General features: G+C 45.3%; 1 protein-coding gene and 1 long non-coding RNA gene across 5 annotated transcripts in view; one reads left to right on the top strand and one right to left on the bottom strand.

The window, feature by feature from the left end:
• Positions 1 to 13,962, top strand: part of LOC110530792 — a 50,251-nt gene that overhangs the window by 6,746 nt on the left and 29,543 nt on the right. The window lies entirely within an intron of this gene.
• LOC110530790 (nicotinamide riboside kinase 2) lies at positions 3,689 to 6,663 on the bottom strand. Of its 3 annotated transcripts, none has more exons than XM_021614059.2 (7): positions 6,453 to 6,663; positions 6,153 to 6,243; positions 5,138 to 5,186; positions 4,697 to 4,871; positions 4,301 to 4,479; positions 4,079 to 4,164; positions 3,689 to 3,978 (listed from the first exon to the last, which is right to left on the bottom strand). In XM_021614059.2, the coding sequence occupies exons 1-6, from the start codon at positions 6,476 to 6,478 to the stop codon at positions 4,079 to 4,081; spliced, it is 606 nt and encodes a 201-aa protein (XP_021469734.1). In that variant the 5' UTR covers positions 6,479 to 6,663; the 3' UTR covers positions 3,689 to 3,978. The 3 variants fall into 3 exon arrangements, with proteins under 3 accessions (XP_021469734.1, XP_021469732.1, XP_036842442.1); XM_021614057.2 differs by having other exon boundaries at positions 3,689 to 3,981; positions 6,453 to 6,662; XM_036986547.1 differs by lacking the exon at positions 5,138 to 5,186 and having other exon boundaries at positions 3,689 to 3,981; positions 6,453 to 6,657.

The following is a 13,962-nucleotide window of genomic DNA, read 5'->3' on the forward strand; positions in this document are numbered from 1 at the left end:
GGTAGTAGGGTTCGTAGCATAGTTGGGTGGTAGTCTAGTAGGGTAGTTGGGTAGTAGAGTCCTGCGTAGTTGGTTAGTAGGGGACTGACTCAGTTGGGGGGGAAAGCGTGTGACAGCCTTACAGGCCGGCTCCCCTCCTTCCAACCCAAATATGGAAGAACAGGCTTTACTCTATGGTTATGTCCCGGTTACCATGGAGCCGCCGTGTGACGTGGGAGCACATGGATCGCATGCCTCTCCGGTTCTCACCTTTCCCCTGTTGCCTCCGCCTCCGTCCGCCTGGAGAGCCTGATTGGCTGGTGCAGGAGATAGGGCCGTGAGACAGGCAGGAGGGCACGTAGAGATCATAACCCCTCCCCCCGGAACCTCTCTGTACAAGGCCTAATAATGCTCCCCTGACACCCAAGGCATCTGGCCTAAATATAACACAAACACACACACACACACACACACACACACACACACACACACACACACACACACACACACACACACACACACACACACACCAGCAGGCTGCCACCAGCCACCCTCAGCTTGTCCTCGTCAGGCACCCAAAAAATTCCCAGTTATGTGTCACAAGACAAAAGGCCCAGCTCCACGCACCCACTGGTCACCACCCCACACCCACTGGTCACCACCACACACCAGCTGGTCACCACCCCACGCCAGCTGGTCACCACCCCACACCCACTGGTCACCACCCCACACCCACTGGTCACCACCCCACACCAGCTGGTCACCACCCCACGCCAGCTGGTCACCACCCACACCCACTGGTCACCACCCCACACCCACTGGTCACCACCCCACACCAGCTGGTCACCACCCCACACCCACTGGTCACCACCCCACACCAGCTGGTCACCACCCCACACCAGCTGGTCACCACCCCACACCAGCTGGTCACCACCCCACACCCGCTGGTCACCACCCACACCCGCTGGTCACCACCCCACACCAGCTGGTCACCACCCCACACCCGCTGGTCACCACCCACACCAGCTGGTCAACACCCACACCCACTGGTCACCACCCCACACCCACTGGTCACCACCCCACACCAGCTGGTCACCACCCCACACCCACTGGTCACCCCCCACACCAGCTGGTCACCACCCTACACCAGCTGGTCACCACCCCACGCCAGCTGGTCACCACCCCACACCAGCTTGTCACCACCCACACCAGCTGGTCACCACCCACACCAGCTGGTCACCACCCCACACCCGCTGGTCACCACCCACACCAGCTGGCCCCCACCCACACCCGCTGGCCACCACCCCACACCAGCTGGTCACCACCCCACACCAGCTGGTCACCACCCCACACCCGCTGGTCACCACCCCACACCCGCTGGTTACCACCCACACCAGCTGGTCACCACCCCACACCAGCTGGTCACCACCCACACCCGCTGGTCACCACCCCACACCCACTGGTCACCACCCACACCAGCTGGCCACCACCCACACCCGCTGGTTACCACCCACACTAGCTGTTCACCACCCCACACCAGCTGGCCACCACCCACACCAGCTGGCCACCACCCACACCCGCTGGGCACCACCCACACCCGCTGTGCACCACCCACACCCGCTGGTCACCACCCCACATCTGCTGGTCACCACCCCACACCCGCTGGTCACCACCCCACACCAGCTGGTCACCACCCCACACCCACTGGTCACCACCCCACACCCACTGGTCACCACCCCACACCAGCTGGTCACCACCCACACCAGCTGGTCACCACCCACACCTGCTGGTCACCACCCCACACCCACTGGTCACCACCCCACACCAGCTGGTCACCACCCCACACCCGCTGGTCACCACCCACACCCACTGGTCACCACCCCACACCAGCTGGTCACCACCCCACACCCGCTGGTCACCACCCACACCAGCTGGTCACCACCCACACCCGCTGGTCACCACCCCACACCCACTGGTCACCACCCCACACCAGCTGGTCACCACCCCACACCCGCTGGTCACCACCCACACCCACTGGTCACCACCCCACACCAGCTGGTCACCACCCACACCCACTGGTCACCACCCCACACCCACTGGTCACCACCCCACACCAGCTGGTCACCACCCCACACCCGCTGGTCACCACCCACACCCACTGGTCACCACCCCACACCAGCTGGTCACCACCCCACACCCGCTGGTCACCACCCACACCAGCTGGTCACCACCCACACCCGCTGGTCACCACCCCACACCCACTGGTCACCACCCCACACCAGCTGGTCACCACCCCACACCCGCTGGTCACCACCCACAACCACTGGTCACCACCCCACACCAGCTGGTCACCACCCCACACCCGCTGGTCACCACCCACACCCACTGGTCACCACCCCACACCAGCTGGTCACCACCCCACACCCGCTGGTCACCACCCACACCCGCTGGTCACCACCCCACACCAGCTGGTCACCACCCACACCCGCTGGTCACCACCCCACACCCACTGGTCACCACCCCACACCCACTGGTCACCACCCCACACCAGCTGGTCACCACCCACACCCACTGGAAGACTGCTGGGTTGGCCGTTCACAGCGTATTGTAGTTATTGAAATCCCAGGTCATGGTTGACAAGCTATAAGGATGAAATTACACTGTCATTACCAGTATCATGGATAAAAACATAAGCCCACTGTCTTGGTAGTTGAGGTCATATTGTAAATAGATTAGATATCATTGATCAGTCGATGTCCGTCAGACAATAATTTATCTGATGCTTTTTATCCCAAGCGACTTGCACTTAAAACATATTCAGTAGGATTCAAACCCAGAACCCTGGGTACAAGAACTGCAACCAAATGAGCTAACAGAACCACCGACATGGCTGTTTGGTGCGTTGCAACACGCAACGTCCTTTATGAGGGAATGAACTGTAGATGACAGATGTGATGGGCTTTGAATGATGAAATACAAACACAACCAATGGTTTGTTTTGACTGCCTCCCCTCATTAATGGGATGGAGCGCTGTTGTTAAATGCTAAACACAATAAAATATGCATTGTACGAAAGAATACCTTTTTTTAAATGTCTTGGAGGGAACAATTTACGGTGGCTTCAATTTAACTTCAAAAGAGCTGTTAACTATTTCCATGGCATGGAAAACCTCTCCTAATCATCGAGAAGCCATTTCCACTGATGAATATGTCCCAGATATCTCTGCATTGACATGGCTGTTTACGTAGGTCGGCACAGTGTCAGTATGAAGTAGTTACTACTACATCACAGTAGGGCTAGTTTTGTTGTTGATTTTGTTGTTGTTGTTTATGTTTGTGGAGAGTTTTTGGTTCAATGTTCAAAATTCATCGGGAATAAATTCTGTTCTGGTTTCTTTCCCTTTTCCTGAATGCTAAAGCTTCGAGCAGAGCAGCTGAGCAGCTGATGTAAAATGATGTAAAAAAAAACTTTAAAAAAACAGACTAAGCATTTGTGTTGATCTTGAATCTGTCTTCAGTGTACAAAATGATATGAAGATGTAACAGCTGTATATGTTTCTGTAGGTATTAATATAATACTTTTCTAAATGCTCTCACTGTAATATAGCTGCGTCTACTGGATACTAGTCTTGTGTTGCCACATTTCCTCGTTTAGAAAGCGGTAAATTGAACGTTTATTGGATTGAGAATAACCACAGAACACAGTAGATGGATTCATAGGTCTCTTTATGTTGTAGACACAATCTTTTCTCTCAGTGTGGGAAGATATTTTTTAACCATGAAAACACAGGAAGCACATAGACCTGTTCTTCATGTGTTTCAACACTGGGCAGTCCAGTTGGTAAATCATCTTAGAAAAGGTTAACATTTGATTATACAAAATACAATGCTTCTGCCGTTCAGTTTTTTTTTAAATAAGTTAGGCCTTAAACTATTTACATATCCATATTAATTTCAGGCAGTAGTATTTACAGGTTTATACACAAGTCTTGGGACTCCCTGCTGTGGAAGAGAGAGATATAACAATTATTAGCAAGCAATACATTAATGCCGATTTATATGTGTACACGTACGTGATCCAATATATGTATTAGTTTACCTATAAGTTGTTGAGCAGGGTGTTTTGTATGTTTTCATACACTTGGTTGTAGATCTCCTCTTTAGGTTTCAAGCCATCAAGGTACTCTGAGGGGCAAAATGCCTCACATTTAATCATTATAAACCATAGTAAAAATAGTGGAAAAGTTAAATACACACATATATTATAATAATTGATCATAATAAACATGACATGAACTCTGCAGTAGTGTCCAGTACATACCTATACCATGGTAGTTTTCTTCCATCTCTTTCCTGTGTTTTAGGTACATGGGCCAGACATGGCCTTCAAACAGACCAGGGGGGTCAGGGACTGTGTAGTTCCTTGTACTTCTCCTCCTCTTGCACTCCTCTTTTGGAATGGCAATGTAGTAGCTTTTGTCATAGACATCAACAATAGGCCTGCAGGAACCAAAACAAACGGTGGTCAGAACAAGGCGTGAGTTGTGAAAACTCTAGTTAACTTTCATCGATAAAGTCAATAATAGTGTATAGTAAGATACGATTGAACGTTATTGTCCTCGAAGGGAAGACAGAGAGAGAGAGTCTAACTACAGACTGACTTCAGGCAAAATGTTGTTGTCTTTAACATGTCAAATGTTGTAGGAAAACAACATACTTGTAGTTATAGAGCAGAAACCCTTCCACGATGAGGATGTGGATACCGTTGTCAGGGTCTGAGTCCTCTGCTTCAGGTGTGACGCAGATGCCGTGGGAGCGGGCGAACTTGACTGGGTTCTCTTGCCATCCCTCCACAGTGTTAACCATGGCCTCCATATCCAGGGATGTGATCACTAAAGAACAGGGAATAGACAGAACAATACGCTTCACCACCAGGGAACTAAACAACACAGCAGCCAATGTGTTTCAAAACACAACAGTCAGCTCTAGTAACTGGCGTAGCATTCACAGAATTTTTGTAAAAATTGAATTTAAAATTGCAGGTAAATTGTTGTCTATTACAAAAGTATCAGAGGAACTTTTGAAGATGTCAATTAAAGGAAAAGAGTACATTACTCGTAGTGTTTGTTTTCATTCCTACAGCGAATCCAACTCTTACCATCCCACTGCCTAAAGCCGTCCTCCCCGACTTCTATCTGATCGGGTTTCTGAAATAACAGTCACCAAGAAAACATTGCTGCAACCTCAAGGTGATGATGACAGAGTAGTAACCAGTCAGTGCTGATCACACCTGGATATGAGCTAAGTTAACGATGCCAGCGTCTCCACTGAGGCAAACAGCTAAAGGCTAACCTGCACCCTCAGTGCACTGTAAATAATGCCTTGTAAGGGCCAGGGATGGGATCAGGAAGTAAATTCCATTTCCAATTCTAAATTCCAATTCTAAATTCCGAAATCCAACTCCCGATTCCTGAATTGACTGAATTGAAATAGAATTGACCCCAACCATGCTGTTGGCACATGGCCTAACTGCTCAACATGTGGGCAGGGCACTGTAGTCGTACTGGAGAGGGTACACGGTGTCAGCCGTTGACAGTCAGCGATATTCATCCACTGACATTTAAATAAAAAGAACCCCTTTTTTTTTTTTAAATGATCCTTCCTTAATTTGCAATAAGTTGTTGACATTGACAACACAGAGTATACAGATCATTATCGGGTGAATGAAAATGTTCAAAGTCAAATGAACATTAATAACTGTCATGCAGTAAAAACAATTGTTGCATTACAATGAAAAGTGAATGCAATGTTTGAACTTCAAATGATGTAAACATTTCAACATTTTCATTGGTTCTTCAGGAGACAATGTTAAGCACATTATATCAGGTGGAATATGGTAGCTCTGTCTGGTCATCCTTTACTGACTTGCCACCAGTAGGTGGCGATATTAAGTGTTCAAGGCCAATTTTTTTTTTTTTTGTAACTCCAATTAAATAGGCTACTGTAGGCTATACAATCTATACAATCTGTTCGTTTTCGATCATAAAAACGCATGGTAAAACAAGTGAACACGATGTTATGACTTCAAAATAATGATATGAATCAAATGAAAGTGGTTACTCAAACAGCAAGCTTTCTGGGCTGAGAGACATAAACGTGATGAAGCATCTTACCTTAAAAAAGTCATCCTGATGTATCACACAACAGTTGGGCAACGCCTGGATCAATTTATTGGTTAGAGTGGTTTTCCCACCGTTGGTCACGCTAGACAGAATAATTAAAAAACACAATGAACATCATTTTCTATAAATTATCTCCGGTCCACTTGATCTTGTGTGGACAATTAATTTCGGCTACAGAAATACGTTTGGTATTATCAATATTAGAAACGTTGAATTATGTTCTTACCGTCATAACAAATAGTAAAATAGTAAACTTGTTTTTAATATTAATATTCATTAGATATGACTTACCCGCCAATTCCTATAATTAATTTCATGATGATATCTTGATCTTGGTCCGTAGCAGTAACTACTCTACGTCGGTGTTAGACGAAGGAAAGGAACCCCTATAGAAACATTAACTTTCAAAAGAAAAGTCCTTTAAACTTTATTTTTTTCTCTTATTGCTAGAATGTCCCCTCCCTTTACTACTTCATTGATAGAGTATCTCTGCCTAGCATATAAAGGATTCACCACAGCGTCACTATTCATGTCACACCTCGTGGCTCAACTCAGTCCAATCAGTCCGTTTTACTGTAGCCAATTAGCTTCTACTGTACTCCGGAACTATGTCCAATTGGAGTGCGGTGCTACTGTGCTAGATTTGTATAGCTCCGATTTTTCCACCTGTTACTTGAACTCAGTCAGCATAGCGGTCACACACACACATGCACACATGCGCGCGCACACACACACCCCGTCTGAAAACCTAGACCACCCCTTCCATAGCATGTCAGACCTTTGCCAGCCGATACGGGAGCTATGTCAGGCATCATTGGCTTCCTAGAAGACAACAGAATCAATAGCTTGACTCTAAGCTGTGAAACACAATGATAATTCTCTCCAGGCAAATCACCATGCTTTAACTGATGATAGGGATAAGAACGAGATTATGGAGATTAGATATGCATACATCATATAAACTCAGCAAAAAAAAAAGAAGAAACGTCCTCTCACTGTCAACTGCATTTATTTTAAGCAAACTTAACATTTGTAAATATTTGTATGAAGATAACAAGATTCAACAACTGAGACATAAACTGAACAAGTTCCACAGACATGTGACAAACAGAAATAGAATAATGTGTCCATGAACAAAGGGGGGGGGGGTCGAAATCAAAGTAACAGTAAGTATCTGGTGTGGCCACCAGCTGCATTGCAGTGCATCTCCTCCACATGTACTGCACCAGATTTGCCAGTCCTTGCTGTGAGATGTTGCCTCACTCTTCCACCAAGGCACCTTCAAGTTTCTGGACATTTCTGGGGGGAATGGCCCTATCCCTTACCCTCCGATCCAATAGGTCCCAGACGTGCTCAATGGGATTGAGATCCGGGCTCTTTGCTGGCCATGGAAGAACACTGGTGTAACTCTGGCAGTTGTTGTTGCCATCCTGTACCTGTCCCGCAGGTGTGATGTTCAGATGTACCGATCTGTGCAGGTGTTGTTACACGTGGTCTGCCACTGCGAGGACGATCAGCTGTCCGTCCTGTCTCCCTGTAGCGCTGTCAAGGCATCTCACAGGACAGACATTGCAATTTACTGCAGTCCTCACGCCTCCTTGCAGCATGTCTAAGGCACGTTCACGCAGATGAGCAGGGACCCTGGGTATCTTTTTTTGGTGTTTTTCAGAGTCAGTAGAAAGGTCTCTTTAGTGTCCTAAGTTTTCATAACTGTGACCTTATTTGCCTACCGTCTGTAAGTTTATAGTGTCTTAACGACCGTTCCACAGGTGCTTGTTCATTAATTGTTTATGGTTCATTGAACAAGCATGGGAAACAGTGTTTAAATCCTTTACAATGAAGATCTGTGAAGTTATTTGGATTTTTATGAATTATCTTTGAAAGACAGAGTCCTGAAAAAGGGACCTTTCTTTTTTTGCTGAGTTTAGATATTATGCAAGATAACAATATTGTAGTCATGATCAGATTTGCTATTGCTCAAGCTGATCATAATATTATGGGAAATGTGACTGTGACTTACAGTCTCATTAAGTAGGTTTTATTGAAAAGAAAGTTATTATATTCTCCTATCCTGGGATTTGTGGCTAGGTCTGTTATTGTTGTCATGAATATGTTATTCTATGTTCTTAAATGACAGGATACACAGCAATACACAGCCCCATGCAAGTGATAAAGCCCAATGTTGGTTTTTGCTGTGTCCACTAGCCTTGACCTCCGCTCTAGCTAGCCGTGACCTCCAGTCTTTCCTTGCCTTTCCTCACTATACAAAGAGCAGGAAATGTGCAGAAAAGGGTGTGGCTCTATGGCTAATCATTTACAGGAACAGAGATGGTTAGGCTACGGTTAGAGACCAGTATGGATGATTTACTCTCCTTCTCCAGGCTTGTATATAATAGTCTGTAGTGCATCAGCGCAGTGTGTTTAATGAATCCATTTGGTTCACTAGACCTGGGTCTATGTGAGGCCATTTGATTTCTGTCAGATACTTCATGGTGAACTTAATTTAGCTTTCCCAGCGCAATGGCATATCCGATATGCTTGGCAAACTAAATCAACCCCACTTAAAGTAATGAAGTAAACCAAATGAACAACAATCATATTTTGACCACCCTGGCCTGTTGCAATGTAGGCTGGCAGGAGTAGTTGAGAGGGTAAATATGCCCACGATTCGACAGCTTGGTGGTGGGGAAAACCAGTGGGACTATATTTAGGAGTAACATTAGGCCGGTATGGGCTGGTGGGTTCGGCAGGATCAGGCTCGGCTGTTGGCACTGAGTCACACATACTTCTGATGCAACCAAGGCTTGGTTGGAAGACGGTATAGTGGCATGGCCCTTGTCCATGTGACCATGTGGCCTCATGCCTCTTTGCTGCCGGTGTGTGTGTGTGTGTTTCTGTCTGCCTGCCTGCCTGTATGCCTGCCTGCCTGCCTGCCTGTCTGCCTGCCTGCCTGTCTGTCTGTCTGTCTGTCTGTCTGTCTGTCTGTCTGTCTGTCTGTCTGCCTGCCTGTCTGTCTGTCTGTCTGTCTCTCTGTATGTCTGTCTGCCTAACTGCCTGTCTGCCTGTCTGTCTGTCTGCCTGCCTGCCTGTCTGTCTGTCTGTCTGTCCGTTGTCTGTCTGTCTGTCTGTCTGTCTGTCTGTCTGTCTGTCTGTCTGTCTGTCTGTCTGTCTGTCTGTCTGTCTGCCTGTCTGTCTGTCTGTCTGTCTGTCTGTCTGTCTGCCTGCCTGCCTGCCTGCCTGTCCGCCCGCCCGTCCGCCCGTCCGCCCGCCCGCCTGCCTGTCTGCCTGGGGTCCCACTAGATAGGATGTCTTGTCTAACAAACTACATCTCTGTTTCTGAACTGTAAAACCCTTTGAACTTCAAAGCTTCTCAGTCATCTTGTTGTAGTAATACTATCACTAGGCCTGGCTCACTAGTTAACCATTTAAAAGGTTCATGAATTGTACATGTATGGCACTTGGCCCGGGCGGAGTGGTGTGGCTTGTGCTTCATTTCCTTGGACAGGAGAGGGTGACATGGATCAGAGGCTAAACCTTTTACTACGACCCTCATCCCTGTGATTATTATTGTTAGGCCTTAGAGAGCTGGACTTTGGATTGGAGCTATCGGATAACATGGACGTCTCATGTTTAAGGTGTGATAACATGGACGTCTCATGTTTAAGGTGTGATAACATGGACGTCTCATGTTTAAGGTGTGATAACATGGACGTCTCATGTTTAAGGTGTGATAACATGGACGTCTCATGTTTAAGGTGTGATAACATAGACATGTCATGTTTAAGGTGTGATAACATGGACGTCTCATGTTTAAGGTGTGATAACATGGACGTCTCATGTTTAAGGTGTGATAACATGGACGTCTCATGTTTAAGGTGTGATAACATGGACGTCTCATGTTTAAGGTGTGATAACATGGACGTCTCATGTTTAAGGTGTGGTAACATGGACGTCTCATGTTTAAGGTGTGATAACATGGACGTCTCATGTTTAAGGTGTGATAACATAGACATGTCATGTTTAAGGCGTGATAACATGGACGTCTCATGTTTAAGGTGTGATAACATGGACGTCTCATGTTTAAGGTGTGATAACATGGAGGTCTCATGTTTAAGGTGTGATAACATGGACATCTCATGTTTAAGGTGTGATAACATGGACGTCTCATGTTTAAGGTGTGATAACATGGAAGTCTCTAAGATGGCACCAGAGAAGAAGGCAGATGTTCGATTATTTATTTTTACATTTAATTTGCACATAATGTTGGCTCTACCGTCTCTTATGACCGAAAATAACTTCTGGACATCAGGACTGTGATTAATCACCACGGTTTGGCAGAATCTTTTTTTTCCTTTAACGAGTCTGACGAGGCCGACACGAACGATATACTGCTTTCTCGGGAACAGGCTCAGATCCCTGTGATTTTCGTGAAGAGGAGGAGGAGAAAACGTCTGAGAATTTGTGGGTGATCGAATAAACCCCCGCTTCCTTCCATTCTGCTAGCAAACATGCAATCTTTGGACAATAAAATAGATGACCTATGTGGAAGATTAAACTACCAACGGGACATTCAAAACTGTAATATCTTATGTTTCACAGAGTCGTGGCTGAACGACGACACTATCAACATACAGCTGGCTGGTTATACGCTGTACTGGCAGGATAGAACAGCGGCGTCTGATAAGACTATGTATTTTTGTAAATAACAGGTGGCGCACGATATCTAAGGAAGTCTCAAGCTATTGCTCGCCTGAGGTAGAGTATCTCATGATAAGCTGTAGACCACACTATCTACCTAGAGAGTTTTCATCTGTATTTTTCGTAGCTGTTTACATGGTCAGAGGCTGACACTAAGACAGCATTGAATGAGCTGTATTCCGCCATAAGCAAACAAGAAAACGCTCACCCAGAGGAGGCGCTCCTAGTAGCCGGTGACTTCAATGCAGACCATCTTTCCTCCACACACAGAGACGCGTGAAAAACTCTCCCTCGCCCTCCATTTGGCAAATCTGACCATAATTCTATCCTCCCAATTCCAGCTTACAAGAAAAAATTTAAGCAGGAAGCACCAGTGACTAGATCAATAAAAAAGTGGTCAGATGAATCAGATGCTAAGCTACAGGACTGTTTTGCTAGCACAGACTGGAATATGTTCCGGGATTCCTCCGATGGCAGAGGAGTACACCACATCAGTCATTGGCTTCATCAGTAAGTGCATCGATGACTTCGTCCCCACAGTGACCGTATGTACATATCCCAACCAGAAGCCATGGATTCCAGGCAAAATACACACTGAGCTAAAGGCTAGAGCTACGGCTTTCAAGGAGCGGGACACTAACCTGAAAGATTATAAGAAATCCCGCTATAAACTACTTCTATACTCGCTTTGAGGAAAATAACACTGAAGCATGCATGAGAGCAACAGCTGTTCCGAAAGACTGTGATCACGCTCTCCGCAGCCGATGTGACTAAGACCTTTATACAGGTCAACATTCACAAGGCCGCAGGGCCAGGCAGATTACCAGGACGTGTACTGTGAGCATGCACTGAGCAACTGGCAAGTGTCTTCACTGACATTTTCAACCTCTCCCTGTCCGAGTCTGTAATACCAACATGTTTTAAGCAGACCACCATAGTGCCTGTGCTCACCCTGTGCTCACCACCGCTCAGTCAGACTGCTCTATCAAATATAAAATCATAGACTTAGTTATAATATAATAACACACAGAAATACGAGCCTTAGGTCATTAATATGGTAAAATCCAGAAACTATCATTTCGAAAACAAAATGTTTATTCTTTCCCTGAAATACGGAACCGTTCCATATTTTATCTAACGGCTGGCATCCCTAAGTCTAAATATTGTTGTTACATTGCACAACCTTCAATGTTATGTCATAATTATGTACAATTCTGGCAAATTAATTACGGTCTTTGTTAGGAAAAAATGGTCTTCACACAGTTCACAAAAAGCCAGGCAGCATATACTGCTGCATATACCCTGACTCTCCTTGCACAGAACGCAAGATATGTGACACAATTTCCCTAGTTAAAAAAAAATCATGTTTGCAGGCAATATTAACTAAATATGCAGGTTTAAAATTATATACTTGTGTATTGATTTTAAGAAAGGCATTGATGTTTATGGTTAGGTACACATTGGTGCAACGACAGTGCTTTTTTTGCGAATGCGCTTGAAGATAAGCGAATCCCCAGAAGATAAGATATGCATAGTATTAGTAGATTTGGATAGAAAACACTCTGAAGTTTCTAAAACTGTTTGAATGATGTCTGTGAGTATAACAGAACTCATATGGCAGGCGAAAACCTGAGAAAAATCCAACCAGGAAGTGGGACATCTGAGGTTTGTAGTTTTTCAAAGCTTGGCCAACCGAATACACATTGAGATATGGATAAAGTTGCACTTCCTACGGCTTCCACTAGATGTCAACCGTCTTTAAAAACTTGAATGAGGATTCTACTATAAAGGATGGGCTCATGAGACCTCTTTGAGTCAGTGGCCTGGCATAGTGCCTTGGTCTCATGACGCGCGTTCCCGACAGAGTTACCTCTCATTCCAGTGCTTTTCTGAAGACAAAGGAATTCTCCGGTTGGAACATTATTGATGTTTTATGTTAAAAACATCCTAAAGATTGATTCCACACATCGTTTGACATGTTTCTAAAGGACTGTAACAGAACTTTTCAAGTTTTTGTCTGGATGAAGTGCCTGTGCCTCATGAAGATGGATTACTGGGCTGAACATGCTAACAACAAGTGGCTATTTGGACATAAATTATGGAACTTTACGGAACAAATCAGTAATTTATTGTTGAACTGGGATTCCTGGGAGTGCCTTCTGATGAAGATCATCAAAGGTAAGTGAATATTTATGGTGTTGTTTCTAACTTTGTTGATTCCAAAATAGCGGATATTCCTCTGGCTGTTTTGGGTTCTGAGAACGGCGCTAAGAACCCAAAACAGCCAGAGGAATATCCACCATTTTGGAATCAACAAGAAATCCCGCTATGCTCTTTCCGTAAAGTTAAAAAAAAATCTGACACAGCGGTTGCATTAAGGAGAAGTCTATCTTTAATTCTGTGGATAACACTTGCATCTTTTATCAATGTTTATTATGAGTATTTCTGCAAAATCACCGGATGTTTTGGACTCACAACATTACTGCACGTAAGGCGCCAATGTAAACTTAGATTTTTGGATATAAATATGCACATTATCGAACAAAACATACATGTATTGTGTAATATGATGTCCTATGAGTGTCATCTGCTGAAGATCATCAAAGGTTAGTGATTAATTTGATCTACATGTATATTTCTCATTTTTGTGACTCCTATCTTTGGCTGGAAAAATGTCTGTGTGTTTTTTTGACTTGGCTATGACCTAACATAATGTGCTTTAGCTGTAAAGCATTTTTGAAATCGGACACGATGGGTAGATTAACAATATGTTTATCTTTCATTTGCTGTATTGGACTTGTTGAGATACATATTTCAAAAAAATATTTTTGAATTTCGCGCACTACCTTTTTAGCGGAATGTTGTCGAGGGGTTCCAAAGGTTATCCAAAGGGTGTGATAACATGGAGGTCTGATGTTTAAGGGTGTGATAGCAGGAAGGAGAGGACAGAACATGACATAGGCTGACAGGAAAGGACAGGACTGGATAGGGGGACAGCAGAGGACAGAACAGGACAGAACAAGTGAGGACAATATTTTCACCTGTATCTATAAATAATTTGTTTATTGGACATGAATCAAAGAGCCAAATTTAATGCTCAAAC

Source organism: Oncorhynchus mykiss, chromosome 8, assembly GCF_013265735.2.
Source record: "Oncorhynchus mykiss isolate Arlee chromosome 8, USDA_OmykA_1.1, whole genome shotgun sequence".
In the NCBI taxonomy this organism is placed as follows: Eukaryota; Metazoa; Chordata; class Actinopteri; order Salmoniformes; family Salmonidae; genus Oncorhynchus; species Oncorhynchus mykiss.